Source organism: Electrona antarctica (assembly GCF_951216825.1).
Source record: "Electrona antarctica genome assembly, chromosome: 22".
In the NCBI taxonomy this organism is placed as follows: domain Eukaryota; kingdom Metazoa; phylum Chordata; class Actinopteri; order Myctophiformes; family Myctophidae; genus Electrona; species Electrona antarctica.
The window spans coordinates 11016062-11034533 of NC_136805.1; the positions used below are offsets into that span (position 1 = coordinate 11016062).

The 18472-nt window shown below is 46.2% G+C and overlaps 1 protein-coding gene across 3 annotated transcripts in view; it reads right to left on the reverse strand.

The window, feature by feature from the left end:
* The window catches only part of spata20 (spermatogenesis associated 20), a 143908-nt gene that overhangs the window by 66879 nt on the left and 58557 nt on the right, over positions 1–18472 (reverse strand). For 2 of the 3 annotated variants that reach the window (XM_079492823.1, XM_079492822.1), the window contains exons 14-15: positions 7485–7684; positions 3943–4039 (exon numbers count right to left, since the gene is read on the reverse strand). In XM_079492823.1, the coding sequence (XP_079348949.1) occupies positions 3943–4039; positions 7485–7684 (297 nt within the window). The remainder of the gene's footprint in view (positions 1–3942; positions 4040–7484; positions 7685–18472) is intronic. The other variant, XM_079492824.1, reaches the window with a different exon arrangement.

The following is an 18472-nucleotide window of genomic DNA, read 5'->3' on the forward strand; positions in this document are numbered from 1 at the left end:
ATTCCTTCCCCGGTTCTAAGGGTTAAAAACAATGGGGGTTTGTAACGACATAGAATTGTCGCCCACCCTTTAGTTTGCACCTCTAAACCTGTGGTGTGACAATAGAGCTGACGTTGAGCCCCCTATCTATAGACTATAGATCTACCAATCTATCCAGCTTTTACATCCATCCAATTACTCCACCGTGTGTGTGTGTGTGTGTGTGTGTGTGTGTGTGTGTGTGTGTGTGTGTGTGTGTGTGTGTGTGTGTGTGTGTGTGTGTGTGTGTGTGTGCGCGTCCGTCCGGCCGGCCAGCCATCTGCTCTAGCTACTGTATGTGGGAAGTGCATGATTGAGTGTAGGGTCGAGCAAGGAGTAGGGCTTTACTATGTGCTGTAGGCGATATGATCCTCTCTCTCTCTCTCTCTCTGTAAATAAAACCCACGCTGAACTGATAAGAGGTCTGCACACACACACACAGACACACAGTCACACACACACACGCGCGCACACACACACACACACGCGCGCACACACACACCCTCTTGTGTTTCTTAGTATCTCACTATCTTAAAGCAGAGGGACTGATTACATTCTTTCCGGTGTTATTGGCTCTAGTGCAAAACAAACAGACGCAAAGCCCCTCTTATTGACAAAGCGGAGATGTTGTGGAGATGTTCCTACCATGTAAGTAGCCTTGCCGAGCCATGAGGCCCATAGGGCAGGAGCCTATCTCCTGTTTCTGTAGCGTGAGGCAGCTTGATGTACAAGTACACCCCCTGGACATGACGCTAGTATGTTGCAGGGACTTACCCCCAATCCAACCCTTGATGCTGAGTGTCAAGCAGGGAGGCACTGGGTCCCATTTTTAGAGTCTTTGGTATGACCCGGCCAGGGATTGAACCCCAACCTCCCAGTCTCAGGGCGGACACTCTAACCACAAGGCCACTGAGCTGGTCCTACCATGTAAACTAATGGTTAAATATCCTCACACTGATGCCTATTCCATGGATCAGAGAGAGGTTTATTACCATTTATTACACCCGTCTCACTCTGTCACTTCCACATGCATTTAGATTCTTACATCCCTCACCCTTGCGCTCTCTCTCTCTCTCTCTTGATTTCTCTCGCACACGCACGCACGCACGCACACACGCACGCACGCACGCACGCACGCACGCACGCACGCACGCACGCACGCACGCACGCACGCACGCACGCACGCACGCACGCACGCACGCACACAGCTTCTGCCACACTGGATGAAACATGTCTTACTCACAGCACCAGAGCGCTTTAATACTGTGTCATTAAAAAGCTGCCATATGTTTGTGTACATATGCCACCGTAGCATGAAATGAAATGTAGGCGAGCATGCAAATGATTTCTTGGCGGCGTGATGTAATGGCCCCCGTATGTTCCAGCTGGCAGTATACCTATTTAACCCATTCTGACCTGAGATCAGATTCTAAAAATGTCTTCTACATCCTGACAGTTTTCTGAAAAAGTCAGTCGTTCTTAAATTTTTCAAAAATAGCAGACCTACAAGCTCGTAGCGCGCCACTCGGTGGCGCGCTATGAGCTTGTAGATCTGCTATTTTTCAATAGCTAAAGCATAACATAATGCTAACACCAAAAGGGGTTCCTGCCCAAAATGGGTTAAAAACTATACATTTTCTTTCATCGTCCTTTATTCAGCCATGGGGGAAGTCACATTATTGAGAGTTACGTCTTCTGGTTCATGGGTTTGAGCGATGATGCCCTCCTCTGCTTCATAACCACTAAAAAGGACCTCTATAGAGGGTCGCAGTCCCGCCCCCTCCTCGAGAGACCCGGAAAATAATTCCCCTTTCATTTTCCTCGTTAGACTTTTCAAAAAGTATTTATTTAAAGACGTTTACGCTGCGGACAAAGCCAACTGGAGTTGTGACAAATCATGACAATAAACACAATGTTTAGGGCAGATCAAAAAATTTGAAAGAAAGGATACAGGATACAACACTTTTTGTTTTGTTTTTCTTCGGCCCAAAACATTGTGTTTATTGTCATGATTTGTCACAACTCCAGTTGGCTTTGTCCGCGGCGTAAACGACTTTAAATAAATACTTTTTGAAAAGTCTATGAGGAAAATGAACGGGAAATTATTTTCCGGGTCTCTCAAGGGGGCGGGACTGCGACACAATATAATCCTACCGAAGTTTTCTGAAAAAATACTTTTAGTTACTCCACTGCGCCCTCTACAGATATTGCCAAGAGAAAATCCCATTGACTAGATTTTTCCTTTCCGGTGAAAATGTTTCATTTTCTTTCTTTTTTAAAATAACTTTCATCCCACGATTTTGTAACCCATTTTTCACCTCTGTGTCAATTATCTAATGCGATCCTGGGCTCTATACACCCTCCGCCAACCTGGGGAGAGCAAACGGACTTGAACTCATGCTTCCTTCATGCATGAGTGTCCAAGTTGCTCATTTACACCTGACAGGGGGGGGTTTCCCTGGTTGGACGTAGCGCGTGGAAGGAACACGGTATTCCAACCAGTTCCTTTCCCCTCCATCAGGCGCCCCGGCTGGCCAGGGGGAGGCAGTTTAGAGACCAGGATTACTGCATGTTTTTTTATGAGGGTACCTACCCTAGGGGACATGGGGAGAACATGCAAACTCCACACAGAAAGGCCCTTTCGCCAACCCCGCCTCAGGTATGGGCACTGATGACGCGGAGGAGAAGACACGCCGCCAGCGCCCACAGTGTCCCGAGCAGGAATCGAACCCAGGACCTTCTAGCTGTGAGGTGACAGCACTACCGACTGTGCCACCGTGCCCCCTGAAAATGTTTCATTTTATACGTGTGGTGGAGTGCGTCCACTGGGGAAATTAGGCCTTTTTCCATCACAAAACCGTCTTTGTATTGGTGAGTAATACCCGAGTATAGGGAAATCCTTCTTTGTAATTTTACAGAAGTCGAGTCTGTCTGTCTGTCTGTCTGTCTGTCTGTCTGTCTGTCTGTCTGTCTGTCTGTCTGTCTGTCTGTCTGTCTGTCTGTCTGTCGAGCTTTGCAGGAAAGTAAGGGTTATGCAGTCCGTCCGTCCGTCCGTCTGTTTTCTTGTGAAATAATTTTGTTCTTGATGAAGGCGATTTAGAGACAAGCCATACTGTAAACTGCCCACCGGCCAAAAAGTTCACCTACATATATACTGTAAAGTGTGTCCCAAGAACATTATGGAGCATAATGGAAATGCCAAAAGACAACCATCCGTCCGTTCAGCAAGAAAACTCATTTAATTCCACACTGTCTCTAACCCCCCTGAGAAGAGGGTGACAGTGTGAAAATATGAATGTTAACCACTCTGACATGAGCAAAAATATGTTTGTCTGAACGACAGTGACAGCTGTCAAATACAGGCAGGCTGTGTCAGAGCTGACAACTCTCTCTCTCTCTCTATCTCTCTCTCTGTCCCCCATCTGTGTCTCTCTCTCACACATACCCACCGGCCAGGCTGAGGCATGACAACAGAGCTCGGGGGATCGCACAGGCAGGTCACACCGCGTGGAGGTTATTAAAGGCTCTAAGGTCAGCCAAGGGCTGCTGGAAAGAGCCGATAAGTTATTACACTGCAATCTCCTGAGAGATAGATAAAAAATATGTGTTCCTGAGAGAGGAGAGGAGCTCTTCTTCCATCTTTTCTTCACGGTGAAGAGGATACGGGAGAGGAGGAGAGGAGCTCAGCTGACCTTTAAACAGGCCAACCTTTACACGAGCCAACACCCCCCCAGGCACTGTCCCTGCATGGCTGGTGCTGTCGTACGTACGCGTACGCATTATAGAACCCGTTAGAACAGCAATGTAGGATTGAGTCCGTTCTAATATATGTGTTACAACATGAGCTTTTCACGCACACTCACGCACACACACAAAACACGCACGTGTGCGCTCACACACACACACACACATGCACACACTCACGTTCACACAAAGTTACCTTATGTGGTAAAAAGATGGAGTTGACTGTTGCTAGCAGACTGATGGTGTCTGGGGCGTCCTTCTGACCACATATGATGATCTACAGAGAAGAAAGGGAAGAGAGGAAGAAAAGAAGAGAAAAGAAGGGAAAGAGGCTTTATAGACTTCTGTTTTCTCCAAAGTAGCGAAAACGGCAGCTCCACAGTCTCACATTGTGATGCGTTGTGAGCTTCTAGATTAAGGCTATTTAGAAACTATTTTCTATATTTTTTTGAAAATGTGCCTTACCCCATTGAGACCTGGAACGCATCTGTGTCACCGTAGCTCTTAACCACGTCAAACATTATTTTAAACTTTAGCAGATCTACAAGATCGGAGTTCTACGAGCTTGTAGATCTGCTATTGTTTGAAAGATCATGAAAATGTGACGCAAATCTTTGAATATATTATATTCTTTCACAGCAAATGTTGTAGAATCTGATCTCAGGTCTTTAATGGCTTAATTCATCGAGAAGTACCAGAAACACAGGGAAAGTGACAGGCGGTAACAAAAGAATGTCGAAGTTGAAAACGGAAAGGGAGAAGAAGGGGATGAAAGGAAAGAGGAAGGAGAGCGCGGGGGGGTCAGTGGCGTATTTGTAGCAGTAACGAGGGGAGGCAGGTGTTTCTCCGGCTTTACCGCGCACCCCGCCTCGACCCCGAGCTCGTTATGGACGCCCCCCCGTCGCCCGACTCCTCCCCCGCAGGTCACACGACGACGGAACAGAACTCTAAACTTTACACCCCCGCTCTCTAATTTAACCCATTCTGGGCGGGAACCCCTTTTGGTGTTTTAAGCATTATGTTATGCTTTAGCTGTTGAAAAATAGTAGATCTACAAGCTCAGCTCGCCACCAAAAATCGTGAAAATGCGGCACAAATCTTTGAATATATATTTATATATATATTATAGTTTTTAACTCAAATCTTTGCTTCTGGGGAAGTCCCTGGAACAACATATTTTCAGATGGGGGTCGGCGGCCAATTACGTATAATCTTGGGGGTCCTTGACATGAAAATGTTTGAGAACCACTGACACAGAAACATAGGGTTTTTCAGAAAACTGTCATGATTTAGAAGACATTTTGTAGAATCGTTCCCAGGTCAAAATGGGTTAAGTCTTTCTCGCTTTCCCCAGCCACATGCCCCCCTCTCTCTCTCTCTCTCTCTCTCTCTCTCCACACAGTAAAATCCTCAGTGTTCGTCTAACTCCGAGGGTGCGCGCTCTCCGAGTTCTTAGTTACAAATGGATTAGATTTAACACCAAGGTTTTTTACTGTGTGTCTGTCTCGCCGTTCTTTTTTTTCTTGTTCGTTCTTGTGCGTTCGTCCTGCTATAGGAGGAAAAGTTTTACTCAAAGTAGCCGGGGGTGAAACTTTTCGGGCTGTGCCGTTCTTCTTGACCTTGTTCTTGGGCGTTAATATTTTATGAGTACAACGTGCCACGCGTCGATGCTGGGCCGAAGGGAGTGAACGCGTGGAGAGAGAGCTCCGGAGTTATTTGCCGGGTGGTGGCCTGAGGCGGTAAGCCTTATTATGCGTATACATATTGGTTTTTAAGACATTATTACACGTACTGTAGAGTTCTCAACAGGCCTGAAAAAGCAAAACCCAAAACCAAACGGCGCGAGATGAAGCCTGAGTCGGTCAGCACGCGCACGCCCCGGTTCAGCAGCGCAGCCAACGGTGCACACTTGGTAGTTCTATTTCCAAACACACTCACACACACACAGGAGTCTGACATTGATCCCCCAGAACATGATTTATTATACAACAGGCTAAAGCGGTCAGGAGGTGCTGCACGCACATCCCAGGTTAATTCAACGGGTGCTCGAACAAAAAAAGAACAGACTGCAAAAGGAAGAATAAGTCTGCACACCGTTTTGAAAGCTTCCCAAAAACTGTATTCACCAAGGCGGGGAAAACAAACATAACGTTTCGGCCTCTGTGGCCTTTGGGGAGCTTTCAAAACGGTGTGCAGACTTATTCTTCCTTATACAACAGAACATTGGCATGGACACCGCCATCGGAGTATGAATGTGAGCATGTGAGTGGAGCGGAGTCGGGAACGGAGCGTGGATCGGGTTTTAAAATGGGTGGCCGTGCACCACATAATATTAACCCATTTTGGGCGGGAACCCCTTTTGGTGTTAGCATTATGTTATGCTTTAGCTATTGAAAAATAGCAGATCTACAAGCTCATAGCGCGCCACCGAGTGGCGCGCTATGAGCTTGTAGGTCTGCTATTTTTGAAAAATCGAAGAACGACTGACATAGAAACAGCTTTTTCAGAAAACTGTCAGGATGTAGAAGACATTTTTAGAATCTGATCTCAGGTCAGAATGGCCCGGTCACACGGACAGACACGTGTTTGCAGAGTGTTTCGGACACACAGCGAACTACTTTAATTGAATTAGATCCCACCCCAAAAAGCGATTCAATGCCAATGCAAATTGTTTAGCAACGGTTGCTATGCAGATCAACCTTTCGCCACCTCATGTTATGTCGTTGAACATTTACACGGCTTAACGTTGGGAAAGTTACACGACTGACCCACCCAGGTGATGGCAATAATACGGGTGGTCGTTAAAAGTTGATTTCTCCCTCTGTCATTTCCTCGTATTTCTAGTAGTTTTTTTTTTTAAATAATGTCATGCACATGCTCAGTGCATAGCCTACTGCAGGCCTGGTTGACTAGATTTAGAAGACACTTTGAAGGTTTTGCTTCTGAAATTATCCAATTATTTATATGGAGAAATCCCGTCATTTAACACGCATCTCAATGGGCGAGAAGGACAGCTTGACCTGTCTCTGCGCTGCTAGCGTGCCTATGTGGACAAGGACGGGTTGGGGAAGGAATTAGCGAAGGGCAGCTAAAAAAATGAAGCAAATAGCGAGCGTGTCTTCAGCGCCCTGGAGCGAGGAGTGTCTTTTCACGCCACTCCACGCCGCTCACATGCTCTGATAAGATAGCCTGGCTAAAGCCAGACGGCAGTGTGATTTGAGTCTGGCTTATTAGCCAGGCTACTGATAAGAGCCTATACTGTATAATATGGAGCACAAAAGGGGTTCGGTCCCAGTGCCTGGACCACTGAGCCATGGCCCAGGCCAGAAGTGTCCCTTTAAAGGCTCATTCATAGTCTGGATTTTCGGTGAGGTGAGGTGACCACCGCTCCGGTGGTGAGGTGACCACCTCTCCGGTGGTGAGGTGACCCCCGCTCCGGTGGTGAGGTGACCACCGGAGCTGAAATAACGTTGAGCGGTGGTGAGTAAAAACAGAGAGAAGGGCTGGGGCGGTGGCGGTGGTTTGCTCTTCACTGCGGCTCGTGACGTCATGTTGTAGCTCGGTGGTCACCTCACCACCGGAAATCCATACTATGAATGAGCCTTAACACCGCGGCGTGACGTCACGTTGTAGTTTTCAGTGGTCACCTTATCGCCTAAAAACTGGAGTATGAACAGGCCTTTATTACCCTGGCTTACGGCCTGAGGTGGTGTGTAGTGTACCTGTTTGAGTGTGTGGTGGTGGGCCATGAGTCCCCGCACCATGTCGGGCAGCGCGATGGGCACCCTGGTGAGGCGGTCAGAGAAAGCAGCCAATAGCTGCTGGGCTCTGTGGAGCCACTCCTTCCTCCCCGTGTAGTGGGACAGACGCTGCAGGTTGAGCGCCGACACTGAGTTGGCGCTGGGCTCCGCTCCGTCTTGATCTGGACGCACACGCGCACACACACACACACACACGCACACGCACACACACAGTATCATTAGAATCATCTTCTTAATAACCCATTCAGGCCTGACGTCGGAGAAAAAAAAAAAAAATCTAAATCATGACAATTTTCTGAAAGATTTGAGGCACATTTTAACGATTTTTCAAAAGCTAAATTATAACATAATGTATGTAACCACCAAAAGGGGTTCCCGCTAGGGTTTAATGCCGGGATCCCGGGATTTCGGGTCTCCCGGGCATAGGGTACGCAATTTCCCGCCCGGAAATTTCTTCGGGACCCGTCGTCCCGGAGTTTTTTTTTTCTTGTAGGGAAATTACACTAAAGGGGTTTTCACACAGTGCGCGTTCTTTCCCCATGTCTATGAGTGATCAAATGTCCAATCTGAACCCTCCCATCATTTTCAAACATGTTTGATGATATTTATATGGAATTATGGATTACACTCGAGGGCTGCAATGGGAACTGGAGCCAGCGGGACCCAACGTAAATGTTGGCGGCGCGGGCGGTATTTAAATAGCCTACCTGCGGACGGGCAGGCACGGCCGGTCAAGATGAAATCAGTGGGACCCCGCAAATCCTGCATCCTCCCGCAATTAATCAGATAGGGCCTACAGAGTTTATATACACTTTAGCAAAATATGAATGTCTGACAGTCAGACATCTTCAGGCACGCTCCCAAAGCTGCTGCACCTGTCAATCATTAGCCTAATCAGTCACTCTGTGAGAATTGTGTGTTTTACGGACGGAGCGAGGAGTTTCCTTTCTCTGTGATGGACATTGTCACTTTTTGCTTTTGCCTGCATGTGTGCAGCAATAACGTGAAACGGAACACAAACAAAGATGAGTAGGCTACACTTTGTTTTATAATAACCACCAGCACGCAGCGTCTCTCTCTCTCTCTCTCTCCCTCTCCCTCTCCCTCTCTCTCTCTCTCTAATAATCAGTGTGCTGTGCACTGGACGTGGCTAATTTAACACCCAATCGGACTTTTCATAAAGTATTAAGCGGGATGATCACATTCTCTGCAGCGGAGAAGGGGACCCACTGCATGCTCAAAGGGTGAAAGACCATAGCTAAGGTATCTATGTGAAAGACGTGAGGTCGTTTATTTTTTTCCCCGTGCTTAGTCACATTAGTGCAAACTCCTGTGTCCCTTTTTCTGAATAGTGTAGTAGGCCTAATAACATTATTAACATTTTAATGTAATACTTTTATTGTAGGCTATATGTTCATATTTCGTTCAAATAAAACGTTTTAAACCGAAAAATATCTCTATTCTATTGAACATATGAAGTATCTATACATATAAATGCATTTTGGTGGGCACTTTTTTTCTTTTTTTTCTGACGGGAATTCCCGCGGGAGCCCGGGAAAAGGTCCGCAAATTCCCGTTTAATTAAAATGAGCCAAATCCGGGAAAATATTAAACCCTAGTTCCCGCTCAAAATGGGTTTTAACTATAAATGCACCAAAAAAAAAGTCTCCACGTAACTCGAGAACTGAGAACTGTTCGTCCCACCTACTTCAAATTCGACACACGCGTTGCCTGTGAAGTTTGTTTTAAAGTTTAAATTGTTTTTGCCCGTATATACAAAAGTGAGTGCATTTTTTTATTAAATGCATTAAATCTACCATTGGAACCAATATACCACTTCATGTTTGTGTGCACAGCCTGTGAAATCAGTCCATCACCTACTGGACTGCATCGTAAAAAAATTAAATAAAAATGCATGGATGATTCCACTAAATCTCAGCGAGTATGGTGATAAAGTCTGCTCGACTGCAATGCATATTTCATCACTGTCTCTTTGCATTTATTGCCATCTGCTCAGTTCACTGTATAGTCTTGCAGTAGCCAGACATTTAGACAGATTATCTAACGTCTGGGACACATTTTGGGCACACACTGTATTAGTGTGACACAAACTAAACTTCATGATGTGACCACCCACAGACTTCTGTTACAGTACTTCCCAGGGGATCAGAAGCTCACGTGACATTTTCTCTTGGGAAAACCCGGACATACTGATTTTGCAATTACTTGAATCCTGTTATTATTTGAAAGCAATACTAGTGCACCTTATGCACAGGTTACTTTAGCTAAAAACCATATCGCTAAATTATTAAAATGATATACCGGTAGGTAGATGTACTTTACACCTTTGTACTTTCCTTGTGTATGTATGTTTTTAATGTTTTGTTTTGTTTTGTTTTATGTCGGGACTGTGGATGAGAATTTTTGCTAAATCCGGTGTATTTACATTGCATTTATGTAATGTCCATTAATATGCATTTCCCGTCTAAATAAACACATAAAGTAAAGTAAAGCAATGGTAACCAAGTACTGTACTTGAGTGATCTTACCAGACTTTTATTTGGAGTATTTCTACAGTGTGATATTGATACTAGATACATTTGGTAGTACATTTACTTTTGGATTGATGACATTAGACGGTGGTTCTAACTTCTAAACACTGTCAACAACCAGCTGAACTTGTGTGATATCTGGTACACACCATTATACACTGTCAACAACCAGCTGAACTTGTGTGATATCTGGTACACACCATTATACACTGTCAACAACCAGCTGAACTTGTGTGATATCTGGTACACACCATTATACACTGTCAACAACCAGCTGAACTTGTGTGGTATCTGGTACATACCATTATACACTGCAGAGATGTGTGGTATCTGGTACATACCATTATACACTGCAGAGATGTGTGGTATCTGGTACATACCATTATACACTGCAGAGATGTGTGGTATCTGGTACATACCATTATACACTGCAGAGATGTGTGGTATCTGGTACATACCATTATACACTGCAGAGATGTGTGGTATCTGGTACACACCATTATACACTGCAGAGATGTGTGGTATCTGGTACACACCATTATACACTGCAGAGATGTGTGGTATCTGGTACACACCATTATACACTGCAGAGATGTGTGGTATCTGGTACATACCATTATACACTGCAGAGATGTGTGGTATCTGGTACATACCAGTATACACTGCAGAGATGTGTGGTATCTGGTACACACCATTATACACTGCAGAGATGTGTGGTATCTGGTACACACCATTATACACTGCAGAGATGTGTGGTATCTGGTACACACCATTATACACTGCAGAGATGTGTGGTATCTGGTACACACCATTATACACTGCAGAGATGTGTGGTATCTGGTATATACCATTATACACTGCAGAGATGTGTGGTATCTGGTACACACCATTATACACTGCAGAGATGTGTGGTATCTGGTACACACCATTATACACTGCAGAGATGTGTGGTATCTGGTATATACCATTATACACTGCAGAGATGTGTGGTATCTGGTATATACCATTATACACTGCAGAGATGTGTGGTATCTGGTACACACCATTATACACTGCAGAGATGTGTGGTATCTGGTACACACCATTATACACTGCAGAGATGTGTGGTATCTGGTACACACCATTATACACTGCAGAGATGTGTGGTATCTGGTACATACCAGTATACACTGCAGAGATGTGTGGTATCTGGTACATACCATTATACACTGCAGAGATGTGTGGTATCTGGTACATACCATTATACACTGCAGAGATGTGTGGTATCTGGTACATACCATTATACACTGCAGAGATGTGTGGTATCTGGTACATACCATTATACACTGCAGAGATGTGTGGTATCTGGTACATACCATTATACACTGCAGAGATGTGTGGTATCTGGTACATACCATTATATACTGCAGAGATGTGTGGTATCTGGTACATACCATTATACACTGCAGAGATGTGTGGTATCTGGTACACACCATTATACACTGCAGAGATGTGTGGTATCTGGTACATACCATTATACACTGCAGAGATGTGTGGTATCTGGTACATACCATTATACACTGCAGAGACTTAACCAGCTGAACGTGTGTGGTATCTGGTACATACCAGTATACACTGCAGAGACTTAACCAGCTGAACGTGTGTGGTATCTGGTACATACCAGTATACACTGCAGAGACTTAACCAGCTGAACGTGTGTGGTATCTGGTACATACCAGTATACACTGCAGAGACTTAACCAGCTGAACGTGTGTGGTATCTGGTACATACCAGTATACACTCCAGAGACTTAACCAGCTGAACGTGTGTGGTATCTGGTACATACCAGTATACACTCCAGAGACTTAACCAGCTGAACGTGTGTGGTATCTGGTACATACCAGTATACACTGCAGAGACTTAACCAGCTGAACGTGTGTGGTATCTGGTACATACCAGTATACACTCCAGAGACTTAACCAAGAACTGGAGAGCAGAAGAGAATTGTGACACGGCACGACAGCAGATGAGAGATGTTCCGATGTTGTTGTTTATTTCAGCAAAGTACAGCACGGCACAGGTTTAAGGCTCACCCCAGCAGACATGCTCAGCCCTTTGATCCACTGTCCCTTAGCATGTAAAGTCCTTTGGGTGCGTCACCCAGGAACTGAACCCAGACAAAAGGCACAGACTACAGTATAAACAAGCCATCGACAGCCCAGGGGTCCCGGGCCAAGAGCTTGAAGTGAGACAAGCAGGATGCATGAGCACACAACACACATTACTTATGAAATATGTGAGAATTATGGAATCCCAGATATCACACTACGTCCTTGAGCGTTTCACTGCTCACCAACCAGACGTTCGCTGCCACTGTGACAAAATGCACTTCACATTTTGGCTATATTTCATGCCCCACCGCCCCACACGACCACCCGCCCCACACGACCACCAAGCCTTTGCGACAAGAGCGTTTGTAACATGCCGTGAAAGAGGAGTGTGCTGTGCACAGAGGAGTGTGCTGTGCACAGAGGAGTGTGCTGTGCACAGAGGGGTGTGCTGTGCACAGAGGAGTGTGCTGTGCACAGAGGAGTGTGCTGTGCACAGAGGAGTGTGCTGTGCACAGAGGAGTGTGCTGTGCACAGAGGAGTGTGCTGTGCACAGAGGGGTGTGCTGTGCACAGAGGAGTGTGCTGTGCACAGAGGGGTGTGCTGTGCACAGAGGGGGAGCCCGTTTTCTGACAACGCTGAAAAGAGCACACATGACAAGTTACAAGTCACTTACACCCCCCAAGGTTTAGTCATGTGGAATGCTTTTTATTATCATTTATTATTCTCCACAAGATGCTGGAGTTGGACCCTGCGTGTGCATGTTCAAAGATTCACCCCATTTCATGGAGCATATTTAACCCATTTTGAGTGGGAACCCCTTTTGGTGTTTTAAAGCATTATGTTATACTTTAGCTATTGAAAAATAGCAGATCTATAAGCTCGTAGCGCGGCACTGAGTGCCGCGCTACGAGCTTGTAGGTCTGCTATTTTTTTTAAATCGTGAAAATGTAGTGCAAATCTTTGAATATATATTCTTTCAGAGCGACCGTTTTTAACTCAAATCTTTGTTTCTGGGGGAGTCCCTGGAACTACATATTTTCAGATGGGGGGGTCGGTGGGCAAATACATATCATTTTTGGGTGTGTGGGTGCGTCTGAGCGCGAAAACAGCAAGGTTGTTTTTCACCACCTGTGCGCAACCTAACACACACACAAACACACGCACATATTAACTGTATATATGGTGATTTCGGGTGTACCAGTACAGTACAGTGACAGTACAGTACAGTAGAGGGTACAGTAGAGGGACCCCCACACGGTAACTCTGTCATTTCTCAACCGTTTCGGACGCGGGGCGGCTCGCCGGAATCGGGTGCGTTCCTGTGGGTCTGGAACTCTCCGCCCACCCCCCCCCCCCCCGGGGACCCCCACACGGAATTGCACCACTTACTGGGTGTGATTTTTTGGCTACAAAGACAGCTAACAAGAAGTAAGTCTCGCGTCGCCAGCAAGTACACGATACGTCTTACCCGTCTTACCCGAGTAATGCTCAAGGGGGGGGGGGGGGACGGACCAGTGTTGTTTTTGGCAGCAAGTTTTCATTTAGTTTTAGTCACATTTTAGTCAACTGGAATATATTGGCGTTAAGTCTAGTTTTAGTCGACTAAATATCATAATAATTTAGTCGACTAAAATGTATTTTGGCGGGCCTTGATGCCGTCGTAATGGCTGATTTTACACTTGCTGAAAATAGCTGATCTACAAGCTCACAACGCATCGCAGCGTGACGCGTTGTGAGCTTGTAGATCGGCTATTTTCAGCATGCAACCAAGTGTAAAAGTGTGAATGAGGAAATGCAGCGCTCTCGTTGGGACGGGGGGGGGGCAGCACAAATATCCTATGAGTAGGGCAACGAAATGATCAGCTACGTCCCTGCCAAACGGGCTGCTGTCATTCTTAGCCGTGAGTCACTATATGTGTGGTGAGACGTGATGCGACTAACAGATGACCTCATGACTCGGCCGCCCCGCTAAGTGGTGGTCGCTTATCTCCTATCAGTGTCCAACGGGAGCGCAGAGGTGCTCTTCTCATGACCTGTGACCTCATGCTACATGTCTGCTTCTCAGCGATCCCCTGACACCTGTGTGTGTGTGTGTGTGCGAGAGAGAGAGAGAGAGAGAGAGATATTCTATGTAATCCTATGTGACCAGATTTGACTGAGAGCCTGCCATCGTGCAACCTACAGCTTTTCACCAGTCCAGAGGAGAAAAACTGAATTCATTTATATTTTATCCAAAATGAGTTAATAGCACATAGGCAGACTCTTCACATACTAGAGCATGTCTGAAATACATATCAGAGCTGAATTCGACTTGTAAATATGAAATAAACAACACATTCATATATACATATTGTCATATACAGGAAGAATGATGAAGGCACATTAGAGAGATACTTTGGTGATTTTCAAACTACATCCCATTGTTCTGGATGTGAAGAAATCAATGGCGTAAAAAGCAACACTTGCCACACTGTATTATCTATCACACATGGTCTTTGGAAATAAGTTGTTTCCGTGCTTGAGCCCCAATCCCCCGCCAGCGGGGGCAGAGGCTGTCCACCTCATGAACAGCTCTCAGCGGGTAAGTGGGGCTGGTCAAGGTCTTAGGTTCCAACTCCAATATTTTTGATTTTCCCTCCTGGTTTAAGAGGTTAAAGGTATATTCAGTGATTTCACTTTTTTCCCCTTCTTTTGTGATAATCCTCCCTACTATAGAGTGTGCTGACCATATAATGAGTTCCTCCCTGTCCCCAGTGAACCGCAGGGGTCAAAAAGTTTCGGCTTTGGTGGTGGGTGAGAAAGCCTTCATCCAATCAGGATAGAGGGGGCCTTCCTCCAATCAGGATCGAGCGGGCCTGTTGCATGTCCCCCCCACTGTAGAGCGTGTGCACATCTTGTTACCGGGGCGGACCGTTTTTTTTTCTAAATCACCCAAATCACTGAATGCTCCTTTAATTTCCAACAGAAAGTACAGAACAGAATGTAATTTACGTATACTGTACACTCATACTCATGTGGATGAGTCTATGACATAAGACACTCACTGACCCACATGGAAGAACGGTGCCCACGCACGCGCACGCACACACACACACACACACACACACGTAGAATAAACCACACAAAATTCCTCCCAGTGGTAATTTATCCATTTTGTTAACTCACATGGACCCGTATTTCTACACACTGAGGATTTTACTGCAGACTGCGTACACACGGGCACGCGCACGCGCACGCACACGCACACGCACGCACACACACACACACACACACACACACACAGGGCTGAAAAATGGAGAGTGACAGTGTGCGGTGGGGTAATCCGTCTTCCAGTGACAGAACACACATTTGGTCCACACCGCGGCACATGTAGCGCCACTAATGGGCTGCACCGGTGCCACCGCCAGAATGGCACCGAGATGAGAGACCACCCCTCACATGTCAGCTCCCATAAACACACGCACAGACCATGCGTGCGCACCTCAACATGCACCCCCCCCCCCCCCCCTGTTTGCTTGTTTTGTTTTATGTCTTTATGTGGGGACTGCGGATGAGAACCATGAGCATGTTTTGCTACATCCGGTGTATTTACATTGCATTTATGTAATGTCCATTAATATGCATTGTCCCGTCCAAATACACAAATACATACTAAACACACTGTAGTCGGCCAACACGACTATATTGGATATTCTTTCCCTGATTCCATGGTGTTTTATCTCACTCCCATCATATTTTGCAGAACACATCCATACTAAATATCTGCAGCATATTATTAGCCACCGCCACTTTAAAGATTAAGACTTGACTTTATTATTGATGCTCTGATCAAAACGGCAGGATTCCTCCTAGCTGACATTCAGAATTTGCAACTGATAACACTAAACCTCTCCAAAACTGTAGCACGGATTAAAAAAACAAAGGTCTTGCAGGCTGAAAAACACAGACAGAAATAACTGTATGGAAAGACGACACAGACAGACAGACAGACAGACAGACAGACAGACAGACAGACAGACAGACAGAGGGAGGGAGGGAGAGATGGAGGGAGGGAGGGAGGGAGGGAGGGAGGGAGAGATGGAGGGAGGGAGGGAGGGCCGGAGGCAAGCAGACAATCGAAATAATCGAGTCCCAGTCAGATACGGTCACAGATCAAAGGTTTGTGTCAACGTGTAAACTATGTGTCAGATTCTCTGAGCTTCCAGCAACCACCGCGGTTTACTGGAACCACTAGGGCTGCTGCCGCATGACTCAGACCAGCGCCACTGTTGAGGACCTGTCATCCTACTCCACTCAACGCCTGATCCAGGATCTGTGTTGAGCAGGACCCCGTTATCCCACCTACAGTATGTGACTCTTTTTGATACAGAGACAGTCATGGCAAGACTAACTGTTCAGGAGAAAAACTGTGTTTTGTGTTGTACCCTGCCCTTATTTTCTTCTTTCTAACACACACACACACACACACACACACACACACACACACACACACACACACACACACACACACACACACACACACACACACACACACACACACACACACACACACACACACACACACACACACACACACACACACACACACACACACACACACACACACACACACACACACACACACACACACACACACACACACAAAATGGAGAGTGACAGTGTGCGGTGGGGTAATCCGTCTTCCAGTGACAGAACACACAGTTCACACACAAAACACGCACTTGTACCCTGCCCTTATTTTCTTCTTCTTTCTAATTATTTGATCGGCCCAAAACGTTGTGTTTATTGTCATGATTCGTCACAACAACAGTTGACTTAGGCTTGAAACGTCTATGGGAAAAAATGAATGGGGAATTCTCTTCCGGGCCTGTCGTCGGGGGCGGGACTGCAACGCTCTATCGTGTTCTGCACTGAGCCATGCACACTTTTTAAGCTGGTCGCCGAGCGTTGATAAATGTTTGACATTGCGTATAGAACGCTACGCTCATCACTGTCATCTTGTTTTTTACCGCAGCCATTCCACTCAGAGGACGACGGCTGAGACAAACAAACTCAATCTTACAGTATGTACCCAGTACCCACATTCCTACACAGACCGGTGGGGTCCGTCCTCTGTCCCTGCGAGTCTTGACCTCCAGTGCTCTTCCTTGTGTCGACACGGTTGGTTTGGTTCGCCTGACAGCCAAAGTGTCTCAGCTGCAAAATGGCTGTATATGCCTCAAAAAAGCACCCTCGAGTGCTCCCCAGACGGGCTTATTCGGAAGAGCGGCCTGGTGTTTTCAGCTGGGGGGGAAAGTGCTTTTGGTGCATGGACACACAGCCTCACCCGCTGCCCACAACCACCCCAATTTACATGATCTGGACCGCTTGCTACCCCCAGAGTGCATGACTCAAGTTTTAGATGTACAACCGAAGAGTTTAAAGGTCCGCATCACGACGCATTGTGAGCTTGCAGATCGGCTATTTTCAAACGGCCAAAATGTATATAAGGCTGAAGTGGTTAATGTAGGGCAGGCTATGTTTTTTAGTAATAATCCAAATCTACAAAGTAGTAACTCAAATAATTGTAGTGAAGTAAAAGTAAAATATTTGCCTCTGAAATGTAGTGGAGTCGAGGAAAAAGTACTGAAAATGTGACACTCAAAAAAGTACAAATACCTCAAAATTGTACTTACAGTAAGTACATCACTTAAGTAAATGTACTTAAGTTACTTTCCACCACTGCTCGCCGCAAAATCTTTGGTCTCGGCTTTGGACGATTTTTTTCATCTACACATCCATCTATACAATAACTACCATACCCTTCCTCTCCTTCAGTGTGTCTGCAGGGTCCTACAATAGCAGCACGGTGGAATCAATCGCAGCCTCAGTCCATTATCCTCTCCAACTATCTATCCATCCACCCACCCACTCCTATTCTCCCCCCGTCCAGCCATCTTTCACTCAGTTTGAGTCCTATATACGGTGGGTTCCTCCTGTGCCTTCATCTCCACATTATACCATCCATCTCTCAAGCCCCTCTATCTCCCCCATCCGTCCCCTCCTCCCACTATCCAGCCATCTCTCAAACCCCTCTCTCTACCCCATCCGTCCCCTCCTCCCACCATCCAGCCATCTCTCCCTCCGCCTCCCATTCTCATTTCCATCCATCAATCCGTCCGTTCGTCCGTCCGTTCGTCCCAACCCTCCGCCTTCCCGTCCGCGCGCGTCGTCCGCCCTCCGTCGATATATGATATGATATAGTACTTTATTGTCAGTTCACACTGAAATGTGTCTTGCGACCCAGCAGCCAAGTATGCAGAACACA